This window comes from Loxodonta africana, chromosome 3 (assembly GCF_030014295.1).
Source record: "Loxodonta africana isolate mLoxAfr1 chromosome 3, mLoxAfr1.hap2, whole genome shotgun sequence".
NCBI classification, from domain to species: Eukaryota; Metazoa; Chordata; class Mammalia; order Proboscidea; family Elephantidae; genus Loxodonta; species Loxodonta africana.
In genome coordinates, this window is record NC_087344.1 from 195396921 (window position 1) to 195418620 (window position 21700).

Consider the following 21700-nt stretch of genomic DNA (forward strand, 5'->3'; position numbering starts at 1 on the left):
GACCTGGACCCTCTCATCTTCTCCCTTTCTCTCACCTTTCCCCCATGCTTTATCCATAGAAAACTAATTAGTTTCTCAAATGGGCCCTGTCTTTTTGTTTCTGTACCTGGGTCGCCCTCCCCTACTTCACTTGGAATATCTATTATGTCACTCAGCAAACTGTACGTGCTGTTATTTAGGCACGTTTATCTCCTCTATTACAATAAAAGCTGCTTGAGAACAGAAACCATTTGTTATTTATTTTCAATACCTAACAACAACAAAAAAAAGTTTCCTAGATGAATGCTTTTATCAAAAGCCTGAGTTCTGTATGAATGAGATATCCTCTTAGTTCCTTCCACAACCCCCAAACCTTCCACATCCTTCTGTTCTGTTCTTCCAGTCACGCCAGAGCCTCTATACCTTAATCTTATAGTCATCTCCTCCAGAGACAAACAGTGGTTGCTGCTTATGGAAGTCAATGCCTCGTACTGGACCTGGGGAGAAGGCAGGCAAAGTACATTAAAGACACGTATTGTTTTTGATCTCTAAGATGGTTTCTATTAAGAATTTTCCAATTCTATCCCTTCCACATTCTTTAATCCTAAAGAAATTAATATCAAGCAAGGCTTAAACCAAGCCAGAAGATAATACTTACACTTCCTTTAACTTCGTCACAGAAATTGGTATCTTACCATCATGTTCATCAAATTTGTCAATGAGGGTACACATCCGATAGTCCCAAAGCTGGATGACCCCATTGTGCAAACTGGTCAGGATCCAGGGTCTTTTGGGGTGAAAACTGAGCCCTGGAAAAAAACAGAATGATGTAACGAGCTATGTCCCATAATGTCACCTCCAATCAATTCTGATAAGAAAAAGGAACACCTAGGTTCATTCATTCATTCAACACGCCTGATACTTTTTTATTGGACCCCACACACTGTAAATTTTATGTTGTTAGGACTAGATTTTTGTTATATTCCTTTAAATATCACTGGGCTTTGTTTTAGGATGCAGTCACTTGGAATCAGTCTGATCCTTTTGAGGCTTGCTTGTAAGCTTTGTTTGTTAGAGTGGGTACACAGCAGCCCTTCAAACCAAAACCAAACCGGCTGCTGTCAATTCCAACTCATGTTGTTAGGTGCCGTCGAGTTGGTTCCAACTCATAGCAACCATACGTACCACAGAAGGAAAACTGCCCGGTCCTGCGCCATCCTCACATTTGTTATGCTTGAGCCCACTGCTGCAGCGACTATGTCAATCCATCTCATTGAAGGTCTTTGTCTTTTTCGCTGACCCTCTACTTTACCAAGCATGATGTCTTTCTCCAATGACTGATCCCTTCAGACATGTCCAAAGTATGTGAGATGCAGTCTCACCATCCTTGCTTCCAAGGAGCATTCTGGTTATACTTCTTCCAAGGCAGATTTGTTTGTTCTTTGGCAAGACAGAGTAGAACTGCCTCATAGGGTTTCCAAGGGGTGGCTGGTGGATTTGAACTGCCAACCTTTTGGTTAGCAGCCAAGCTCTTAGTCTAGGTCTATTTTGGCATCACTATGAGTCAGAATCGACTTGACAGCAACAGGTTTGGTTTTTGGATTAAGGCAATGAGGAGGCCTGGGGGTGCAGTGGTTAAGCACCAGGCTGTTAACCGAAAAGCGGCCAGTTTGAACCTACCAGCTGCTCCGCAGAAGAAGATGTGGCAGTCTGCTTCCATAAAGATTTACAGCCTTAGAAACCCTGTGGGGCAGTTCTATTCTGTCCTATAGGGTCACTGTGAGTCGGAAGTGACTCGACGGCAACAGGTTTGGGTTATTAAGCAAACAAACAGAGTCCCTGGGTGGCAAAATGGTTAAGCGCTTGGCTATTAACCAAAAGATTGGCGGTTCAAACCCACCCAGAGGCACTGTGGAAGAAGGGCCTGACAATCTGCTTCCAAATGGTCACAGCCATAAAAAGCTCTGTGGAGCACAGTTCTGCTCTGCAACACTTGGGGTTCCATGAGTCAGAATCACCTTGACGGCAACTGGTTTGTACATTTTTATTAAGACGACAGAGACCCTGGCTGGCACAGTTAATGCTCTCGGCTGCTAACTGAAAGGTTGGAGGTTCGAGTTCACTCAAAGGCACCTTGAAACGAAGCCCTGACAATCTGCCTCAGAAAAATCAGCAAATGAAAACCCTACGGAGCGCAGTTCTACTCTGACATACATGGGGTTGCCAAAAGTCAGAATCGACTCAATGGCTACGGGTACCCGGTGGTATTAATGCAACACCCATCTGACTCCTCTGCATGGTGCCCTGTATATCAGGAACTTTCTACTCTGGCTCATAGAAACAAACTATTCCAAGCCCTGTGTGAGCTCCACAGACTGTTCTGCTTTTTACTTTCCAGTGGTTCTTGCCCAGGCCCTGAATAGTTTCCTCACATGCACATGCAAGGAGTCCTCAGTCAAAGACCCAAGGGGACCCCATGCAGATCTCCAGTCATCTCTGTGCAACTCTCTCCACTGGTACTTTGTCCAGCAAATTCTAGCCATCTTGGCTTCCCTGAACACTAAACTCTGTGTGTTCAACTCAGCGAGACCACAGGGCTCTTCCTCCTTCCTGCTACTGTGGCCTGGAAATTCTCTTCAGACAGCAAGCTAAAACAATCACAGGACTCACCTCCTTTATGTCCCTTCTCTCAAGGATCACTCTCCTGCACTGCGTGTTGTCCAGTGTTTGAAAAGCTTTGTTTCATACATTTTGTCCGGTTGTGTAGTTATTTAAGGTTGGAAGATAAATCTGGCCCCTGTCACTCTACCATGACTAGAAGTGGAAGTCCCCAAAAGTAACTACTATAAACAGTTTGGAGTATTCCTTTTCAGATTTTTAATGCAGTTACATACAAACGTAGATCTTATTCATTGTATGAAAATGGGGATCACATTATAATTTTGTTCTGCAAAATTCTTTTCTCATGTGGCTATATATCATAGATCTCATTATGTTTAAGTACACATAAACATAATCTCACTCTTTAAGTGTACTGTACAAATGCATCACATTTTTAAATTATTTTACTGATGGGCATTTAAGTTTTTTCCTCCACTTTTTGGTTATCAAAAAACAGGACCTAATAAAAAACGACAACAATAAAACAGGACCTAATGAAGATACGAGGAGCCTGTGGCCTCAGTGGTTAAGTGCTCGGCTGTTAAGCAAAAGGTCAGCACTTCAAACCCACCGGCCACTCTGTAGGAGAAAGATGTGGTAGTCTCCTTCCGTAAAGATTACAGCCTTGGAAACCCTATGGGGCAGTTCTACTCTGTCCTAGAGAGTCACTCTAAGTTGGGATCAACCCCACTGCAACAGGTTTGGTTTTTGTAATGAAGATACTCGCCATGAGTCTGAATGGACTACATGACAACTAATAACAACAAAGACACTTTCACATATAACGTAGCCTATCTGCACTATCACTGTTTTAGGCTAAAGACCTGGAAATGGAATCGATTGCTCAAGAATAGGGTACGTGCATTCAAAATTCTGATGATGGTTGTTGTTAGCTGCACTGAATCTGAACCAACTCACGGCAACCACATGCAAGAAACACTGTTTAAATGCAAAAAGGCTGGATCAGTATAGACTCTCACCAAGTTTATAAAGGTACCTGTTTCACCGGACTTTGGACAACATAAGATGTTATCCGTTATTTGCTGTTTTGTTAACCTAAGACAAAAAAATGTTTTTGTTTTTTTGCATTTCTTTCATTAGTGAGGTGTGGCATATTTTCATTTGTTTATTAAACAATTACATTCCTAATTCTAAATTTTTCATTCTATTTTTCCATTGGGTTGCTCACTTTTTACCTTTATGATATACCTCGTTATCTGGTGCCAGGGAGCCAATTTTGACTCATGCCATCAACCCGTTCCCCGGGATTCGATTCCAACTCACAGTGACCCTACAGGACAGAGCAGAACTGCCCTATAGGGTTTCCAAGGCTGTAAATCTTTACATGCCACATCTTTCTCCCACAGAACGAGTGGCTGGTGAGTTTGAACCACTGACTTTTCAGTTAGCAGCTGAGCGCTTTAACCACTGCACCTCTGGGGTGCATTCTCTCTCTATAAGAGAATAGTAACTATTCACATTTTACAGATGAGGAAACAAATTTAGAGATGTTAAGTATGTCGCCCAAGGTCACATACAGCTTGTTAGTGACTGTTTCAGGATACTGAAGCAAGTTCATCTCATTCCAAATACCAAGTTCCAAACCACTTTGCTATGCTGCATCTTATCAAATACTGCTGCTTTAATTTCTTTTCCAGTTCTCAGCAGACCTGACTTCCTTGCCTTTGCCATTTAAACACTCTAAGAGACTACTGCTGCGATTTCAGCCATTTGCCCCCAACTCCACCCCCCTCTTCTACACACTCAAGCTCTAGGGTTGCCATATTTAGCAAATAAAAATACAGGAAATGCCCAGTCAAATTTGAAGTCCAGATAAACAAAGAACGATACTAAAAAATTATTCGTTGTTAATCTCAATTCAAATTTAACTGAACGTCCGGTATTTTACCTGACAACCCCGCAAAGCTCAGATTTTACTGAGAGCTACAGACCTCAAAGTCCTGTTTTCCGGTAAGAAACAGACCCTAGTGGAAGCACTGGGTGGTGATATGACGCAGCCAAGGCTTCCTTAAATGAGGTAGCCAGTGCTCGTCTCCAACAAAGCTACTGACTCGGGTGCCTGTGACAGATGGAGACTCAATCCCCAAGACCACTCCCCACAACACGATCAGCAAAAAGACAAGAGGTTACAAGACCTTACCGGCAGAAGAAAGTCGCGGCCACAGCCCCCAGGAGCATGAGAGAGGGGAAAGAACAGGGAACTGACCTAAGGGATTGCGGGGCTGGGAACCACTCTGCAGGTAAATCAGGGCCCGAGGACACACCAAAGAGGAGACTGGAGAACGGCCCTCCAGGCCTAACTTCCCTCCCTCCCGTCCTCCTCAGGGTCCGTCGATGGGCCAAACTCAGCCAGCATGTCTACTCCCTTTCTTCCCCCGTGACAGCGCCGCCCGTGACATCCAGCCTCCGTGCTCCCCCTTTTCTTCTCCAATACCTTTGACCCGCGCGCTCTTGGTCTCGAATTTGGTTAGCATCCTCCCGACCTCCGGTTCCGAGGTCCTACTCCGAGGCCCGCCACTCCCTGCTGCCCTTTGGTTGCCTCCACGTCAGCGTCCCTCCGCAGTAGCCACCGGAAGCGCCTCAAGACACGAACTTCCGGTCTCTGGAGCTCTGGGCCACAGAGATGACGCCAGTGGTGGCCTAGAGAGGCCGCTACCAGACTGAAGGGGAACCGAGGCTTCCGCTCAGCTGAGAGGCAAGATGGCTACGGCTGCGGGCGGCTGTGAGGTTGTACGGGGAAGTCAGGGTCTTCTTCACCTTCTGTCTTTCTGCGTCCTATTGGCAGGTGAGGCCTCCCATGCCCGTGAGCTTCGCTCTGTAAGAACCCTCCGGATCGGCCCAGCAGCTAGCGCCGCCGTCTCCCTTTCTGGTCCACTGCCCCTCTGTCCCCCCGCCCTCTAAATCCTTTTTCTCTTTCGTTCCCGCGACAGAAGTTCCCCCCTTTTCCTGGACCTGAAGGCCCTTCTCCCTTCGGCACATTGTGCCGCTCTCTTCCCACTTCCAGGCCTCTTCCTGGACTTCCTGCCCGGCTATCTCCCAGTTTGTCCGAATGCTGATTTTTTCGCACGGCCCCAGCCACCCTATCCACAATCAAAAGAGACAGGTGTCAGTGTTCAGCTTCCTTCCCAGAACGTTTTGACTTTTTAAGATGAAACCAGGCTCGTTTTGTGGGTTCAGGGCTTAGGAAGGTAGATTCCTCGTTTCTTCCTCTGTTGGTTTCACTGTAAACCCCTGGCCTTCTGCCTTGCCGCAGTTTCTTTCATCTGTAAAGTGAGACTTCTGATATGGGTATTCTTAACTGTTTAGACCCTGAAGTAATGATCCAAGGAACTTTATGAATTTGTGGTGTGCAAAAGTGTTTGCTTACTTGCATTTATTTTTTGATACATGATTTTCTACTTGTTGGAGCCTTAAAATGCAAATATGCCTGTATGTAACCATGACTGTGCCTTCCTCCAAATTCGTATTGTGTTTAAAGATCCCAAACGAGAAATTCTAGCTGCCCCACACTCTGGGCACACACAAACCACCAACTGGCGCTTTTGGTGTAGTTGATGAAGAGTTGATTAACTCTGACAGGTGTGTGTGTGGCATAAAGTGTCTCCCAACTCTGTTCCTGTTGAATATACCATGGCCTGCCAGAGGAACGAACAAATCAGCCTTGGAAGAAATGCAGCCAAAATGCTCCTTAGATTCGTAGATAGCAAGACTTCATCTTGTTTTCGACATGTCATCAGGAAAGACCAATTGCCAGTAAAGGGCAACATGTTTGGTAGAGAGTCAGTGAGAGCAAGGGGAACCCTCAATGAGATGGATCGACACAACAGCCTCAACAGTGTGCTCAAACATGTCAAAGATCACGGAGATGGCTCAGGACCAGGCATGGTTTTGTTCTTTTGTTCCACTGCACATAAGGTCACCATGAGTCAGCCAACTCGAAAGCGCCGAACACCAACAACAAGGTCTATTCAGGCTCTTGGAAAAGTATCTCAGAAAGTTTTTGTTTTTGTAATCTGTACCCCATTATTAACTAATTATTACAGGACGGAAAAGTAGACATATGATCAACCACGCAGCCAGAAGCTGACACAGCTGAGGCCAAATGTGCCTTTTCTTTGACAAATCAAGTTTTCTCTCTTTTAGCTTCAGAATCAGCTTCTCTGTGTGGAAATTGTAATAACCCTCTGAAGCACTAGTTGAGTGCTTTGTAGAGCATGTATCTGCTTTAATAATGTGCCCAAAAAGTGAGAGGAATGGATATTCTTCCCATTTTAGAAAATGTGATATTGAGTGACTTAATGCAGTAAACTCATGACATAGCGGAGGCTAATATCAACGTCTCACAATTTCTTCTAACACTTTCTGTTTTCTCAGGTTTGTGCAGGGGAAATTCAGTGGAGAGGAAGATCTACATCCCCTTAAATAAAACAGCTCCCTGTGTCCGTCTGCTCAATGCCACTCATCAGATTGGCTGCCAGTGTGAGTTGGGGTTGGGATTTGTGTTTGTGGCCAGTGATATTTTAGTCTGTGCCCTAGATATAAATTAAGATCCATATCCTGCTTGGGAGACTCGGCACTCAAATTAAACTGTGTGGGCAGGAAGTGATAGAGAACCATCTTGCAAACCAGGCAAGGTAATTAATGAGAGCTAACACGTAGTAAGTGCTACATAGCCAGCTTTTTACATGAATGTCTTATTTGACCCTCATAACAACTCCATGAGGTAGGTCTTATTATTTTAAATAAAGATCATGAAAGCAAGGCTTAGAGAAGTTGAGTAACTTTCCTAAGGTCATACTAATAATAAGTGATGAAGCCAGGATTTACACTGTAGTGGTCCAAGGTCAAGGAGTCCTGGTGATGCAGTGGTTAAAACACTTGACTGCTAACTGAAAGGTCAGCAGTTCAAACTCACCAGCCGCTGCGCAGGAGCAAGATGTGGCAGCCTGCTTCTGTAAAAATTTACAGCCTTGGAAACCCTATGGGCAGTTCTACTCTGTCCTGTAGTTGGAATCAACTCAACAGCGGTGAGTTTGTTTTTGGGTCTGAGTTCTAAGCCAAGACTTAATCATCCTACTATACTGCCTTCTAAGTAGAAGTCTCATATCCTGTGGAGCCTAGTCATCCTCTGCCCTCTGAATGATCTTTTTGGAACCAAAATGGGCTTCTTAAAAACAGTGAACTGAGAAGAAGGCATTAAGAATGCCAAATAGTTGTCAGGAAGAATTAGTAAAACGTTCAGACTTGTCTTTATGCTTTGTGACTGTGTTCCAAAACCGTGGCAACATGGTTCTAAAAATTATAGACATCACAGAGGGAAAAAAAGGTGTGATGTGAAGGCCAAACCCCAGTTCCTCTGCTGCTTAACCTACTATCTTTAGGTTTTGTTCTTTCACGGCCAGTGAGTGTAGTTTCACAGATAGGCAGGAAACTCAGGGCCCTATCTTGCTTCTTCATCATCAAAAAAATTGAATTTACACCTATAAAAATGGCTAGACTAGTCCTGCACAAAGCTGAAAATCAGAGTACCTTTTATAGGTGTTTATACAAACCCTGGGAAGTGTCTGTGTATACACTATACGCTATTTGTCCCATGTCCCTGTACAGAAAGTACTGGGACTGAATTGACTGGTTCCAAACCACCCCAAACAGAACTTCTGTTGGACTCAGTTCCTTAACTGCATTTGCGGGTGGAAAAGAGCCAGGTCCAGTATAGACTGAGATCAGACTGCTGGTCTTGCTAGAACCTCACTGTAAGTATCAGAGGCCAGGAGTCCATCCTCCTGGAGCTGGGCTCTAAGAAATCCCCTCTGGGAACAGTAATGCACAGAAGTGTTTGCTTATATGTATTTGTTTTCGAAAATACAACTTTCTAGTTGGTGGAAGCCTAAAATGCAAACATGCATTTCCTAGCGTGTTCTTGGAGCAACTCTGTGGGAAGAAAGCAATAGCCTTTAGAGAGAAAGCCAAGTTCCAGTACAGAGGAATGAAAGGGAAGGGCTGGACTCTGGCCATTCCCTCATTAAAGCCTTATTTCCTGTTTCAGCCTACTTATTTGTAAGTCTTACCTCATCATATCTGTCCATTCTGAATAGGCTACACCTTCTTTAATTAGAGTTTTAAGCATGATAAAGCTAAAGAAAAATAGTTTGATTTTTTTGGTTATAATAGCCATTCTTTTAGGCTCTTTTCTTTAAGATGTTCAAAGTTCTCTATGTAGATTCTTTTTTTTTTAAATCTCTCCTCACAGTATGAGATGACTAGAGAGTTGAAAAGCTTCTCCCCAGAGAAAGTAAGCAAGTTAGTTAAGATTATGTAGTCACTGATTGGAACCCAGAATAGAATACAGGTTTTTTTTCAGCGCAGCGTCATAGCTTGTTCTAGTTCTTTCTGGAGCTGAAGTTATATATTTTTTATTTGCTAGACTATCTTTTCCTTGTCCCACGTTTCAAATGCTGTGACAAGGACTGTTGTCTTTTGGACTGGGCTTTAAACCGAACAGCTCGAACCCCTGCTGAGAATTTGCATTTCTAACAAGTTCCCAGGCAATGTTAACGCTTCTGGTTAGGGACCAGTGGTTCTCAAAATTTGTTATACGTGACAATCACCTGGGGATCTTGTTAAACTGCAGATTCTTATTCAGTATATCTGGGGCCGAAATGCAAATTCTCAGCAGTGGTTCAAACCAGAACGAACTGTTCAAAGCCCTGCTTTTGGGGTACTTAGAACTGCCATTGGTATCTAGGTCCTTACTAAAGTTATTCCAGACTCTGATATTCTTCCGTGTTTCATCATTATCACCACCGACGTGAATTTATGAAGTATTTACTATATGTAAGATATAGTTGAATGTTGGCGACCCTGCCTCTGTATCTAGATTTTACCAAATCCAATGGGAGAAAATTTTTGCTCATCTGGCAGTCCACAAGTGCTTACGGGTTTTGTCTCATTCCCGTTGAAAGTATTTCAGTGCCTTGGTCTAGAACCATAGTTCTCATGGCCGGCTATATTTAATGAAGAACCATATGTGGTATGTTTTAAATTGTGTTTACCTGGGCCCAACCTTTGGAGATTTGTGTGTAGTAGACCCGAGGTAAGGCCCGGGCATCTGTGTTTTTTTAAAACTCCAAAGTGATTCTCATCCACAGCCAGGGTTGAGAACTGCTCTAAAATAATTTTTGAATAATCCACCTAGTTATGTCTCTGCGTGGATCACAAGGGACCTGAGGCATGTCACTACGCAGAACTCAAGGCTTCCTGCACTTGAGATCATCCATCCTCTAAAGCGGTGCATTCTTGTCTTTGTACACCACAAGACACATAGAAAATATTTGGATGGCACCCTGGTAGATAAATGGGCGATATTTGTAGGGCACCCTGGCATAAACAGATGAGTCTTTTCTTGGCTGGAGGTGACCAGCCTATGCACTTTGGAAACCCCAGGCCCCCAGCCTTCCCAAGGACTGAGGGGAATCAATATCAGCATATTTTTTATCCATTCAAGTCTCAGAACTGGGGAGCTCTGCTCTGGAGACCACGACCTTCTTGATTAACCTCACCTAAAACTGACCAAAAACAAGTAAAGTCATTCCCAAATAGGGCAAAAGGAATGGAGATCCAGGAAGGCTGCTGAGGCAAAGCCAATCTACTCATGTGTTTTCACAAAGGAAGGTTCACAGATAGAACTCCAAGAGATCTAGAGCCTGCCATTTCCTAGAGAAAATACAGGTTTGGAAACTTTGGCATCAACTGTTTAGAATCATGTGGCTCTGGCTAAATGAGGTTGAGGGAAGAGGGCAAGCAAATGGAGATCACCGTTCCTTTCTGACATTTAGTGGACAAGGCTACGCTGATGAGTAGTCCTCTTGGGCTCTTTTGTCTTCCATTTCCTCCTGGTAACCTTCAGCCTTCAGTTGGAGCCAGGGCGATTCAACTGTTCAGTTCGAGTTCAGAGGTAGCTCTGTTAACACAAATGTGCTGTGACATCTTTGGCAAATAAATGCCTGGCCAGTCAGTGAGGCAGTCAGGATTGTCAACTGTGGGAGATGTAATCTGACCCATTCTGTCCTGGCAGCTTCCATTAGTGGGGACACAGGGGTTATCCATGTAGTAGAGAAAGAAGAGGACCTGCAGTGGGTGTTGACCGATGGCCCCAACCCACCTTACATGGTTCTGCTGGAGGGCAAGCTCTTTAACAGGTAAGAACTAGGTGTACCTACCGGAAAAAACGCATCCAGAGAGGGCAAGATTCAGGGAACATTCCCCACACCTGTGGGTGAAAACGTCCATTAGCTGCCCTGCTCTGATCAGAGCAGGGGGTGGTGGTGGTTCTCAGGGGACGTATGTACGTTCTAAAGGAGTTATCTCAGTGATCCCGTAAGTAGAGCTCTACTGAGTGAGGACCCCAGGGAGGAAGGGGCATGGTACCCAGGATCATTCTCAAACAGTTAGATATCAGTCCCTAAGCCCAAGCTGGTTCATAGTCCTGACTCAGAAGTTAGAGAGCAAAACGGGTCAACAGCTTTGATTTCCCTAACTCCACATTTGTTTCCATCAGCGGGATTGGGGGTGGAATTAGAGGATATTGGGCTTTGTGGTACCTTTGTGGCCTCCCTCCTTGTTGCAGGACTATAATGGAGAAGCTGAAAGGGAGAACCGGGCGAATTGCGGGTCTTGCAGTGTCATTGGCCAAGCCCACACCCCCCGCTGGCTTCTCTCCTAGTGTGCAGTGCCCCAATGATGGATTTGGTAAGAGCCCCAAAGGACCAGGGAGCCTGCTGTTACCCAAAGTATCTTGTTGCTTAGGTGGAGTTGGCTAGATACTTATGGCTTTGGTAATATCTTTGATGTGGTATGTGTTCTTTAGGTGAGTTTGAGTGAGTGTATGTATGTGGTGTGAGCAATTGACTCCCAAACAGAAGATAGTGTTACTTTGTCACTCATCCCTCTCCTCTCCTGCTTCCCTTCTTCCACTTCCTCTCTATCCTTTCTTCTTGACACATGCTCAGATCCCTAATCTGCTAGCCTAGGGCTCCCTGATGCCAGTGTGTCTGTCTTATACTGTGGTACTGGTAGATTGGTGCCCACTCCTTTGAGCCGTCCCCTCCTTTTGAACTCTGTCCCAACCCTGTGATATCCTAACCTTCCTCCCTCACCTCATCCTTAAGCCTATGCCCCAAAAACCTTCCCCCATTCTCCCCTTCAGGTGTTTACTCCAACTCCTATGGGGCAGAGTTTGCTCACTGTAAAGATGTGCTGTGGAACCCTCTGGGTGATGGCTTGGCATATGAAGACTTTAGCTTCCCCATCTTTCTTCTTGAAGACGAAAATGAAACCAATGTCATCAAGCAGGTAATGCTTCTGCCAGCTCCTAGCAATTCCGGTTAGAGATAGGGTGGAGAAGGGGATCAAGAATGTTTTTTTTAGGCTCTCCTGTTTGGAGGGAGGCTCATTTTGTCTGTGCACCCTATGGAAGACAGTTCTTCCAAGAAAGAGCCAAGAAGTGTATTTGTCTCACATCCTGTCTCTTGGTTCCTACTGCTGCCTAATATCACAGCATTAAACGCTCTTAGACTAGAAAAAAATATAACGAATATTTAATACGAAACAAGGTATACAGCCCTGGTTAAGAGCTAGACCAAAACCAAACTGAACCCTTTGCTGCCGAGTTGGTTCTGACTCATAGCAACCCTACAGGACAGAGTAGAACTGCCCCATAGAGTTTCCAAGGAGCGCCTGGTAGATTAAAACCACTGACCTTTTGGTTAGCAGCTGTAGCACTTAACTACTATGCTACCATGGTTTCCACTAGTATGGTAAAAAGAACACTGGAATAGGAATTGAGGGATTTATTTTGGTATTTTCTGAAGTTCTTTTTAGTTCTAATATTCAGTACTTCTAGTCCAGCTTCTTCTTTTTGACACATAGAGCAGTTAAGAGATGTGTCCAAAGTTACATGGTGAGTTGATGTCCAGGCTCTCTTGAACCTGGCTTTTTGATCTCCAGTTTGGTGTACTTTACATCTAATTTCATGAGTTACAGTGGCCAAAGATCCAAATTGGGGCCATTGAGGTGGGGTAATTACATTTGCCCCAACTAAGCCATGGAGTCTGTGTCCCTTGGCACCTCTTTGACCCTCTGGATCCTGTGGTTGTGCCAGGACAACCATAGCTCAAGGACAGGTACAAGAGTGGCCTCAGGATGGAACCAGGCTGTCCTCGTTCTGGGCGGTATGGCAGTGACACACTTCCTGTTCCAGTGCTATCGAGATCACAACCTGAGTCAGAAGGGCTCCGCACCCGCCTTCCCGCTGTGCGCCATGCAGCTCTTCTCTCACATGCACGCCGTCCTCAGCACTGTCACCTGCATGCGACGCAGCTCCATCCAGAGCACCGTCAGCATCAACCCAGGTAGGACAGGCCCAAGGCCTGCTAGGTGTGCTGGAGCTAGGGGGTCCCAGGCCAGGGAATGTTGGAGAGACCAGGGTAGGGAAGGAGTGGGCATAGGCAGTGAATCCTGGGTGGGAGAAATGGAACCAGCACCAAACAGGTGAAGTGACTTGTCCCTGAAGGGAATGGTGGCAGAGAAACCAACCTGGAGCCCTTGGAGGGAGTGAAAATGACTGGCAGAGCCCACGGGGCACTCGTCAGAGAAGTCGTCCGTGCCTTCTTTGTAGCCACCCTCTCCCTCTCTCCTGCTGATCTCTCTCTGTTTCTGTCCTACCCAGAAATTGTCTGTGACCCCCTGTCTGACTACAACGTGTGGAGCATGCTTAAGCCTATAAATACATCTGGGACATTAGAGCCTGATGACAGGGTTGTGGTGGCTGCCACCCGGGTGAGTGTTGGCCGTTGAATCAAGGTGGGCAGGCCTCTTGGGCATATCAAATTTCAGGGTTATCACATTGGGGAGCCTCGGATGGAGAGCGACCTGGGCTTCAGGCTCCCAGGTTCTAGCCATTGCCCCAGGACCTGTGTATTTTCTTGACTGGAACAGGAGATAGGGCTTGGGGGCCTGGTTCTAATTTCCCATTTTAAAGTGTGCCTCCCCTGCCTCTTCCACTGCTGTACCCAGCTGGACAGCCGGTCCTTTTTCTGGAATGTGGCCCCAGGGGCTGAAAGTGCCGTTGCCTCCTTCGTCACCCAGCTGGCTGCAGCTGAAGCTTTGCAAAAGGCACCTGATGTGACCCTCCTGCCCCGGAATGTCATGTTTGTCTTTTTCCAAGGGGTGAGTGCTCTAGGGTGGCCTGGGGGGCAGGGAAGGAGGGAGACAGTGAAGGTGGGAGTGGCGGGTGCTTCTAAGCTACCAAGTCTGCGGGTTGGGAGGCGTGGGGTCACAGTACTTGGCCTAAACTGTCTGTCAGCAGAACGCTTCTGGATGTGTCTACGTGTGTCTCGCCTCAGATCCCCAGTTTTAGGAAGCCTTCGTACCCTGACCTGGAATTGGTATACTATTCATCCCCCACATCCTCTCTGATAGGATCAATTTGAGGTGTCCTGCCACATTTGTTCTCTGAGGCCCCTGCCTCTTCCTACTGGCAACACAGCCTGGCCCTAGAGCAAGGGAACAGCAGCTGAGGTTGAACCAGTGGAGGCAGGGGAGTCAGGAAGCAGGCACACAACAGCTGACGTTTACCTCGGGCCTTTGCTGAGGCTACTTCCCCCAGATCTGGGCTCGGGAAGTCCTGTGATACGTACATGTGAGGGATGGTCACAGCTGGAGGTGGGGTGGGAAGGAGGGCAAAGTCACATGACTGTAAAGATAACACGAGACAGTAGGCTTCTTGTCTGCAGTGTTGCTGATCTGGCCTTCCTTGAGGCTGCCCTGACTCTTGGAATTGCCATTCTCTTTCCTACCCGTCCCCACGCTTCAGGAAACCTTTGACTACATTGGCAGCTCACGAATGGTCTACGATATGGAAAAGGGCAAGTTTCCTGTGAAGTTAGAGAACATCGACTCGTTCGTGGAACTGGGACAGGTGTGCAGCATGTGCCCCCCACCCCTCTACTTTCCTCCTTAAAGCATCTTCCCCCATCATTCTGCTGTCCTCACTGCAGGTAGCACCACCTCTTCCCTTGACTCCTCCTCTGGTCCTGCTCTCTCTCCCAGGTCTGGGCCAGAGCAGGATACTGATGGTAGGTGTTGCTTCCTCATCCTCCCCCAGGTGGCCTTAAGGACTTCACTAGAGCTCTGGATGCACACAGACCCCATGTCTCAAAAAAATGAGTCTGTACGGAACCAGGTAACCTGAGCATCCCTCCTCACTTCCTGTCCATCAGCCGTGTCACCCGCTGCCCCCAGGACCTATGAGACCAGACCTTAGGTTGGATATTGGCTGGAGGATGCATACTACAGCTGTTATTTCTCCCTGGGAAGACTCATCAGCTCAGTTACACAGCACTGGTTTGCTGGGATGATTAGATCATTTACTGCCCAGCAAACTGTTGCTGCTCATTAAGGACTAGTTCAGTGAGTGACTGGTTCCCCTCTTTCCTTGCTACCCACATATCTAGTTGTCAAGGCTGCCCTGCCCGATTCCTGGTGGTACCAGACTCCCTACTCAAATTGTCTTCACTACTTGTTCAAGACCCTTGCTCCCTTCAAGGTCCTAGTCAGCCTACTTTTTCCACAAGGTTCTCTTCAGCCTTCATGTCATCCCTGCTGTGGACTCCTGTAGCACTTACAGAAGGGTTACCTTTTAGGCCCCCAACACGCTGTTCTGTATTATTGTTTGTCCCTCCAATTCTGTACAAGTAATAAATGAGTGTCCACTGAGCCTTAGGCAGAGTACTGAGAAAGTGGACTGACCTAAAAATATGAAGAAAACCCAGGTCTGTTCCTTCTTTGTGCCCTAATTTTCTACTGTAAAAAGGATGGTAAAGGGCTACAGGAAATTTCGAGAACCATGATCCCAAAAAGCTGCAGGAATTTAGATCCATGAGGCATTATCTTTGCTTCCCAGCAGACTTTGGGCAGCTCCCCAAGCAGGGGGCTTGAAGTGTAGAGCATCTCAGGCCTGAAAGAACCCCCTCGGGTCCTGCTCCCCAGCTTCCCATGAGTTCCTCCCTCGTCTCCCCAGGTGGAGGGCCTCCTGACCACACTGGAGAGCAGTGGAGCCGAAGTTCCTGCTGTTGTCCTCAGGAGGCTGAGCCAGTCCCAGCCCCTCCCACCGTCTTCTCTGCAGCGATTTCTTCGAGCTCGGAACATCTCTGGTGTGGTTCTTGCTGACCACTCTGCTGCCTTTCATAATAAGTAAGAGTCACTGGGCCCTCCACGCTCTTCGTCCTTGAAGAGAGGCTAGTCTGTAGTCTGGGATTGACAGAGAAAGAAATGTCTTTTGTGTCAGAAAGGATTACCACTCTCTGCTCTCCCTACATCTCCCACTCTAGACCCTGAGCATAGTTTGTGCTCTTTGCTGGTAGCCTGCTTACATCTGACCTGGTCCCCACATTCGACTTGAAGACAGTCCTCACTTTTAGCCCTTTCCTAGCACAGCCATCCTCTGTTAGGGTTCCACTCCTCCCAAGCTCTTGAAGGGCCTGAGTTCCCCAGGGCTGCCGGCAGAGGGCATCATCTCCAACAAGAGCCCTTGAAAGGCTGATGGGGTGCTTCAGCTGGAGGACAGAAGGAGCAAGTTACTGGGGCCCACCCAAAGGGCCCACGGACGATACTCTGGGGAATGTAACGCATTCCTGTTGCCATGCTGGTCCAGTGTGAAAGTAAAAGTGTCCCCACCACTGAGGTGGCTCCAAGATAAGAAGCGAGGCCTTGTTAATCCCTTCTTTCCTAGCCTTGGACATCCTTAAACTGTCCCTATCCTGAAGCCTGGAGTAACAAGAGACTTCTTATCTCAGGTGGATCGCTAAGCTCCCAGCCTCCTTTCCACTTGGCCAGATGAGTTTCTGGGTGCAGATGTTTAAGCTCTAGTTCTCTGAGCCCAGCCAAGTATCACGGCATTTGTTTAGGGAGGCAACGATTTTGGTCGATAGAGTCAGCTCTTCTCTCCAGATCTTCCCTCTCTGCTACTTTGGGGTGAGTGATGATTCATTTGAGTACACCTTTTGGCTGACTTGATTCTTTGTGGGGCGGGCATTTATATGGTGAAGCTGGGAGCTCTCTTCTCTTAATCTGTTGTCTTAGTCGTCTAGTGCTGCTATAACAGAAATACCACAAGTAGATGGTTTTAACACAGAGAATTTATTCTCTCACAGTTTAAGAGGCTAGAAGTCTAAATTCAGGGCACCAGCTCTAAGGAAAGGCTTTCTCTCTCTTTTAGCTCTGGGGGAAGGTCCTTGTCATCAATCTTCCCCTGGTCTAGGAGCTTCTCAGCACAGTGACCCCGGGTCCAAAGGACACGCTCTGCTCCCAACTCTTTCTTGGTGGTAGGAGGTCCCTCTCCTCTCTGCTCAGTTCTCTCTTTTATATCTCAAAAGAGAATGACCCAAGATACAAGCTAATCCTGTAGGTTGAGTTCTGCCTCATTAACATAACTGCCTCTAGTCCTCTCTCAGTAACGTAGAGGTTAGGATTTATATCACAGAGGATAAGCGCGTCAGATCACAAAATGATGGACAACCACACAATACTGGGAATCATGGGCTAGCCAAGTTGACATACATTTTGGCGGGGGATACAATTCAATCCGTAACACTCCTCTTCTAAGATCTGTCTCCTTGGGGCTCCCCAAGGAGCTTCATGGTGATTTGACTCAGTATGTTATTAAATATATGTGAGCCTACCTGGTCCTAATGCTTGCTAACCTTTCCTTCTACTCCCAGTCACTCTCAGTGTAGGTGCTTATGGGAACAATCATAGAATTATGTGGTGCTCTAATGACGTGAGACTCTTTAATTTTGGCAGGGTTCTCTGGAGGTTGTCTTAACCATTCTCGTATATCCCCTGTCTTAACCATTCTCGTATATCCCCTGTCCAAACCATATAGAAGTGTCTCTTGCGATTAAAGATCTCCTAGGAAGCAAAGATTTCTGCATCCGGATCTCATTCACCTTTTCTTCCTTGTCTGTCAGGAAATTCTTTGTATTTAACTCACCATTCCCACCCTCACTCCCATCTCCCCATTCTTCACACGTTCAACTCATGATCCATTGCCATGTGGTCGATTCTGACTCATAATGACCCTTCAGGACAGAGTAGAACTGCCCCATAGGGATTCCAAGGAGCAGCTAGTGAATTCGAACTGCTGACCTTTTGGTTAGCAGCCGTGACTCTTAACCACTGCGCCACCAGGGCTCCACACCTTCGGCAGGGGATCCTAATTTTCTGTCTCCCTTTTTCCCTGGATGATGAAAAATAAGGTACCCAGTTCTGCATAAGGGACTCTTGTGGGTGGAGAGGGGCAGGGCCTTGGCTGAGTGTAGCCAAGAAGGGCTCACATGGCCTTTCCTGGCAGCTATTACCAGAGCATTTATGACACTGCCGAGAACATTAATGTGAGCTACCCTGAACAGCTGAGCCCTGAAGAGGAGCTGAACTTTGTGACAGACACCGCCAAGGTAGCGATGACCTGGGCTGGGGTGGGAGCATGGGGAACCCAGAGAAGATGGTTAGCATGTTAGTGTTTGAGGATGGCAGAGGGAGCCATCTGCTGCCTCCTCTTCTCCCATAGGCCCTGGCAGATGTGGCCACGGTGCTGGGACGTGCACTATACCAGCTTGCAGGAGGAACCACCTTCACTGACAGGATTCAGGCTGATCCCCAAACGGTAAGAGCGGATGGGTGCTAGCTTCTTCCTGGCTTTGTTTATACAGCAGGCTGCCTGCAGATCTGTCTCTGCAGATCTGTCTCTGCAGATCTGTCTCTGGTCAGATAGCATCCTTTAGGTCCCTTGCCTGGGAGCAAACCCTGGAATCCAGCATACCCCTGCCTGCCAGTGAGAGCTCCTGTGTAGGCCTCACCTAGATGCTTGTGAGCCACCGCTGTCTCCCACCCTGGAGTGTCTCCTGCCCCGTGTCTGGGTCTCCACTGATAACCCTTCTCCTGGGCTCCACGTCACAGGGCTCTCTCTTTTCCCTATTCCACTCCTAGGTTACCCACCTGCTCTATGGGTTCCTGGTTAGAGCCAACAACTCCTGGTTCCAGTCTATCATCAGGCAGGACCTGAGGGCCTACCTGGGTAAGCATTTGGTATGCGAATGGGACCCTGAAGCCAAGGAAAGGGAGAGAGAAAAAGTTGTCATTTTGGTTTAATCTTTACTCTTATTCTTTTTCCTTCTGTATTCTTCTTCCCCTATTTTCCTTTCTTGGTATCTGTTGGATCCTTTCCTCTGAACCTCCTCTTTTCTGGCTCCTGCTAACCTTGGGCTCTTCCTATTTCTGCACCCCCTCCGCTCCACTTTCAGTGCACCAAATCCTCCCTTCTCTCATGGTCTCCAATCAGGTGATGGGCCTCTTCAACATTACATCGCTGTCTCCAGCCCCACCAACACCACTTACGTAGTACAGTACGCCTTGGCAAATTTGACTGGCATGGTGATCAACCTTACCCGAGAACAATGCCAGGATCCAAGTAAAGTTCCAAATGAAAACAAAGATGTGAGTGGTAGTGGATGTTGGAGGTGCCCTGAGGGTCCCCTTCCCCTTGGGAGAATTGGAGGTTTTCCTAGGCCGCACTGGACTCAGGGGATTGGAATGGAGAGGTGGAGGGATGCGTCCTTTGAACTCGAGTGTTGAAGAGGCAGTACCCTGGGTCTGCAGGGTGAAGGGAGTGAGTGCAAAGAGGGTCACCTTAGCAGTGCGCTGTGTCCCGTCTTCCCATGCAGCTATATGACTATTCATGGGTTCAAGGCCCTTTGAATGCCAACGAGACAGACCGCCTCCCCCGGTGTGTCCGTTCCACGGCGCGACTGGCCAGGGCCTTGTCACCTGCCTTTGAACTGAGGCAATGGAGCTCTACTGAATACTCCACATGGACTGAGAGCCGCTGGAAAGATATCCGTGCCCGGATATTTCTGATAGCCAGCAAGGAACTTGAGGTAAGCTGTGGGTAAGAAAGCAGCAGAGATCTGTTTAACCTGTTTGAGTTGCCTCTTGTCTCATACCCCCTTCCGTCTCCTAAGCAGCAAAAACCTGCAGATCTGTCTCTGGTCAGCCAGCATGTCTCATCAGGAAACTTTTTGTCACTGATAGTTTGAGTTATGTGTTCATGCTGGACATATGCTCCCATGAGACCCAAGGAGATACTCCTTATCCTGTGGATCCCAGGTAGCCCCTCCACAGTTGTAACTCGCATCTTGCATTTCCTGTCTGTCACAGTTGGTGCATTAGTTTCTTGTGGCTGCTATAACAAATTACCACCAACATGGTGGCTTCAGTAACAGAAATTTCTTCTCTTATTCTTCTGGAGAGTAGAAGTCCAAAATCAAGGTGTCCGAAGGGCCATGCTCTCTCTGAAAGCTGTAGGGGAGGATCCCTCCTTGTCTCTTCCAGCTTCCCATAGTTGTCAGCAATCCTTGCTGTTCCTTGGCTTGTGACAGCGTAACTCCAATCTCTGCCTCCATCATCACATGGCATTCTTCCTGTTTGACTGCGTCCAAATTTGGCACAGTGGTTAAGCCTTCGGCTACTAACCAAAAGGCCGGCGGTTGGAATCCACCAGCTGCTCCTTGGAAACCCTATGGGGCAGTTCTACTCGGCCCTAGAGGGTCACTATGAGTCAGAATTGACTCAACAGCAGCAGGTTTGTTTGGGGGTTTTTTTTTTTGTTTGTTTTTATAGACACCAGTCATTGGATTAGGACCCACACTAATCCAGTAGAAATCTTAACTTGATTATATCTGCAAGGATCCTGTTTTCCAAGTAATGTCACACTCACAGGTATTTCCTCCTCAGTATACTTTTTAGGGGGACACAATTCAACCCACAAAAGTTGGGGCAAATCAGTCTAACATTTAATGAGCAGCTGTCACAAATAAGTTGGTAATGTCAGTGTTATGAGAGAATCAAAGCCATGGGTCCCACCTTCAAGATGCTTAAAATCCAAGTAGTACAAGACAGAAGCAAGATAATTTACTCTTCAAATGAGGAGATTAAGTCTCAGATTGGGGATATTGCCATGATGGTGAAGTAGTTGGTGCTTGGAGCCAGAACCAGAATCCTGATGGCCTGGCTCCGAGCCCCAAACAATTATCCCAGACTGCACTGAGTGCTGAGAACACCTTTCTCCTTCCCTGTTCCCCACCCACCCTGCAGTTTATCACCCTGATGGTGGGCTTCGGCATCCTTGTCTTCTCTCTCGTCGCCACCTACTGCATCAACGCCAAAGCTGATGTCCTCTTCATTACTCCGCGGGAGCCAGGAGCCGTGTCTTACTGAGGAGGACCCTAGCTGTTCCTGCCAGCTCTGCAGCTCATTTCCTCTACTCTTTGTCCCACTGGGACACAAGCCACTAGTCTGTCACTGGAACTTCTCTGGGCCTGGCTCAGACTGAGGGTAACATAAAGAAATGGAACTGTCCAGAAGAGACAGTAAGAGAGAAACAAGCCCCCACCCCTCCAGCTTCCCTTCACCGTCTCCTCCGGTTCCCCATCTCCCCTTCCTCACTGTCTTCTTTCTTGCCCCTGCTGGATCCTGGGACTACAAATAGAGGTTTCTTGTTCCTGTTTTACTCCCTAGGTGCCTACCTTAACTTCCCTTCTTCAGGATCCCTTTTCTGCTCTTTCCATTCTGCCCCATACCGTCCTCAACTCCTCACCCACCCCACTACCCGCACCAACCACCTTCTTGTCTGGGAAGAAGGACACGGAGGGTTGAATGCCAGGATCAAACTACAAGGCACCTCTGAGGAGGACCGGGGCCATTTCTGGGCTGTGCCTGACGTCTCCTCCCTGTCGCCCTTCAGGCCCTCAGGTGGTACATTAGGGTGGGCGTGCTGCTGGGTGGGTATCCCACCCCGAGCCCACAGTGGTCAGTTGTACTTTTTATCAAGCTGTAATATCTATTTTTTGTTGTTGTTGGGTTTTTTTTTTTGTAAATATATAAATAGCCAGTTTCATTAAAACAGATTATCCCATACAACTTGTAC

General features: G+C 47.2%; 2 protein-coding genes across 3 annotated transcripts in view; one reads left to right on the top strand and one right to left on the bottom strand.

Moving 5' to 3' along the window:
* COPA (COPI coat complex subunit alpha) overlaps positions 1-5241 on the bottom strand; it is a 63833-nt gene extending 58592 nt beyond the window's left edge. Inside the window, exons 1-3 of one of the 2 annotated variants that reach the window (XM_023554162.2) lie at positions 5096-5241; positions 675-788; positions 403-476 (exon numbers count right to left, since the gene is read on the bottom strand). In XM_023554162.2, the coding sequence (XP_023409930.1) occupies positions 403-476; positions 675-788; positions 5096-5135 (228 nt within the window). In that variant the 5' untranslated portion in view covers positions 5136-5241. The remainder of the gene's footprint in view (positions 1-402; positions 477-674; positions 789-5095) is intronic. The other variant, XM_003415185.4, reaches the window with a different exon arrangement.
* Positions 5242-5306: 65 nt separating this feature from the next.
* Positions 5307-21385, top strand: NCSTN (nicastrin). The gene is made up of 17 exons (XM_064282800.1): positions 5307-5446; positions 7036-7140; positions 10736-10859; positions 11288-11409; positions 11867-12012; positions 12920-13070; positions 13388-13497; positions 13735-13887; positions 14534-14638; positions 14825-14902; positions 15740-15912; positions 18071-18173; positions 18287-18382; positions 18706-18793; positions 19058-19212; positions 19440-19652; positions 20869-21385. The coding sequence occupies exons 1-17, from the start codon at positions 5362-5364 to the stop codon at positions 20989-20991; spliced, it is 2130 nt and encodes a 709-aa protein (XP_064138870.1). The 5' UTR covers positions 5307-5361; the 3' UTR covers positions 20992-21385.
* Positions 21386-21700: the final 315 nt, after the last annotated feature.

What these genes read in the sequence shown, in the direction of transcription:
- NCSTN (XM_064282800.1), top strand. Translation starts at nt 5,362, where the DNA reads ATGGCTACGGCTGCGGGCGGCTGTGAGGTTGTACGGGGAAGTCAGGGT. An exon ending in TTTCTGCGTCCTATTGGCAG is followed by an intron (nt 5,447 to 7,035) that starts GTGAGGCCTCCC and finishes CTGTTTTCTCAG; the next exon opens with GTTTGTGCAGGGGAAATTCA. An exon ending in GGACCTGAGGGCCTACCTGG is followed by an intron (nt 18,794 to 19,057) that starts GTAAGCATTTGG and finishes GTCTCCAATCAG; the next exon opens with GTGATGGGCCTCTTCAACAT.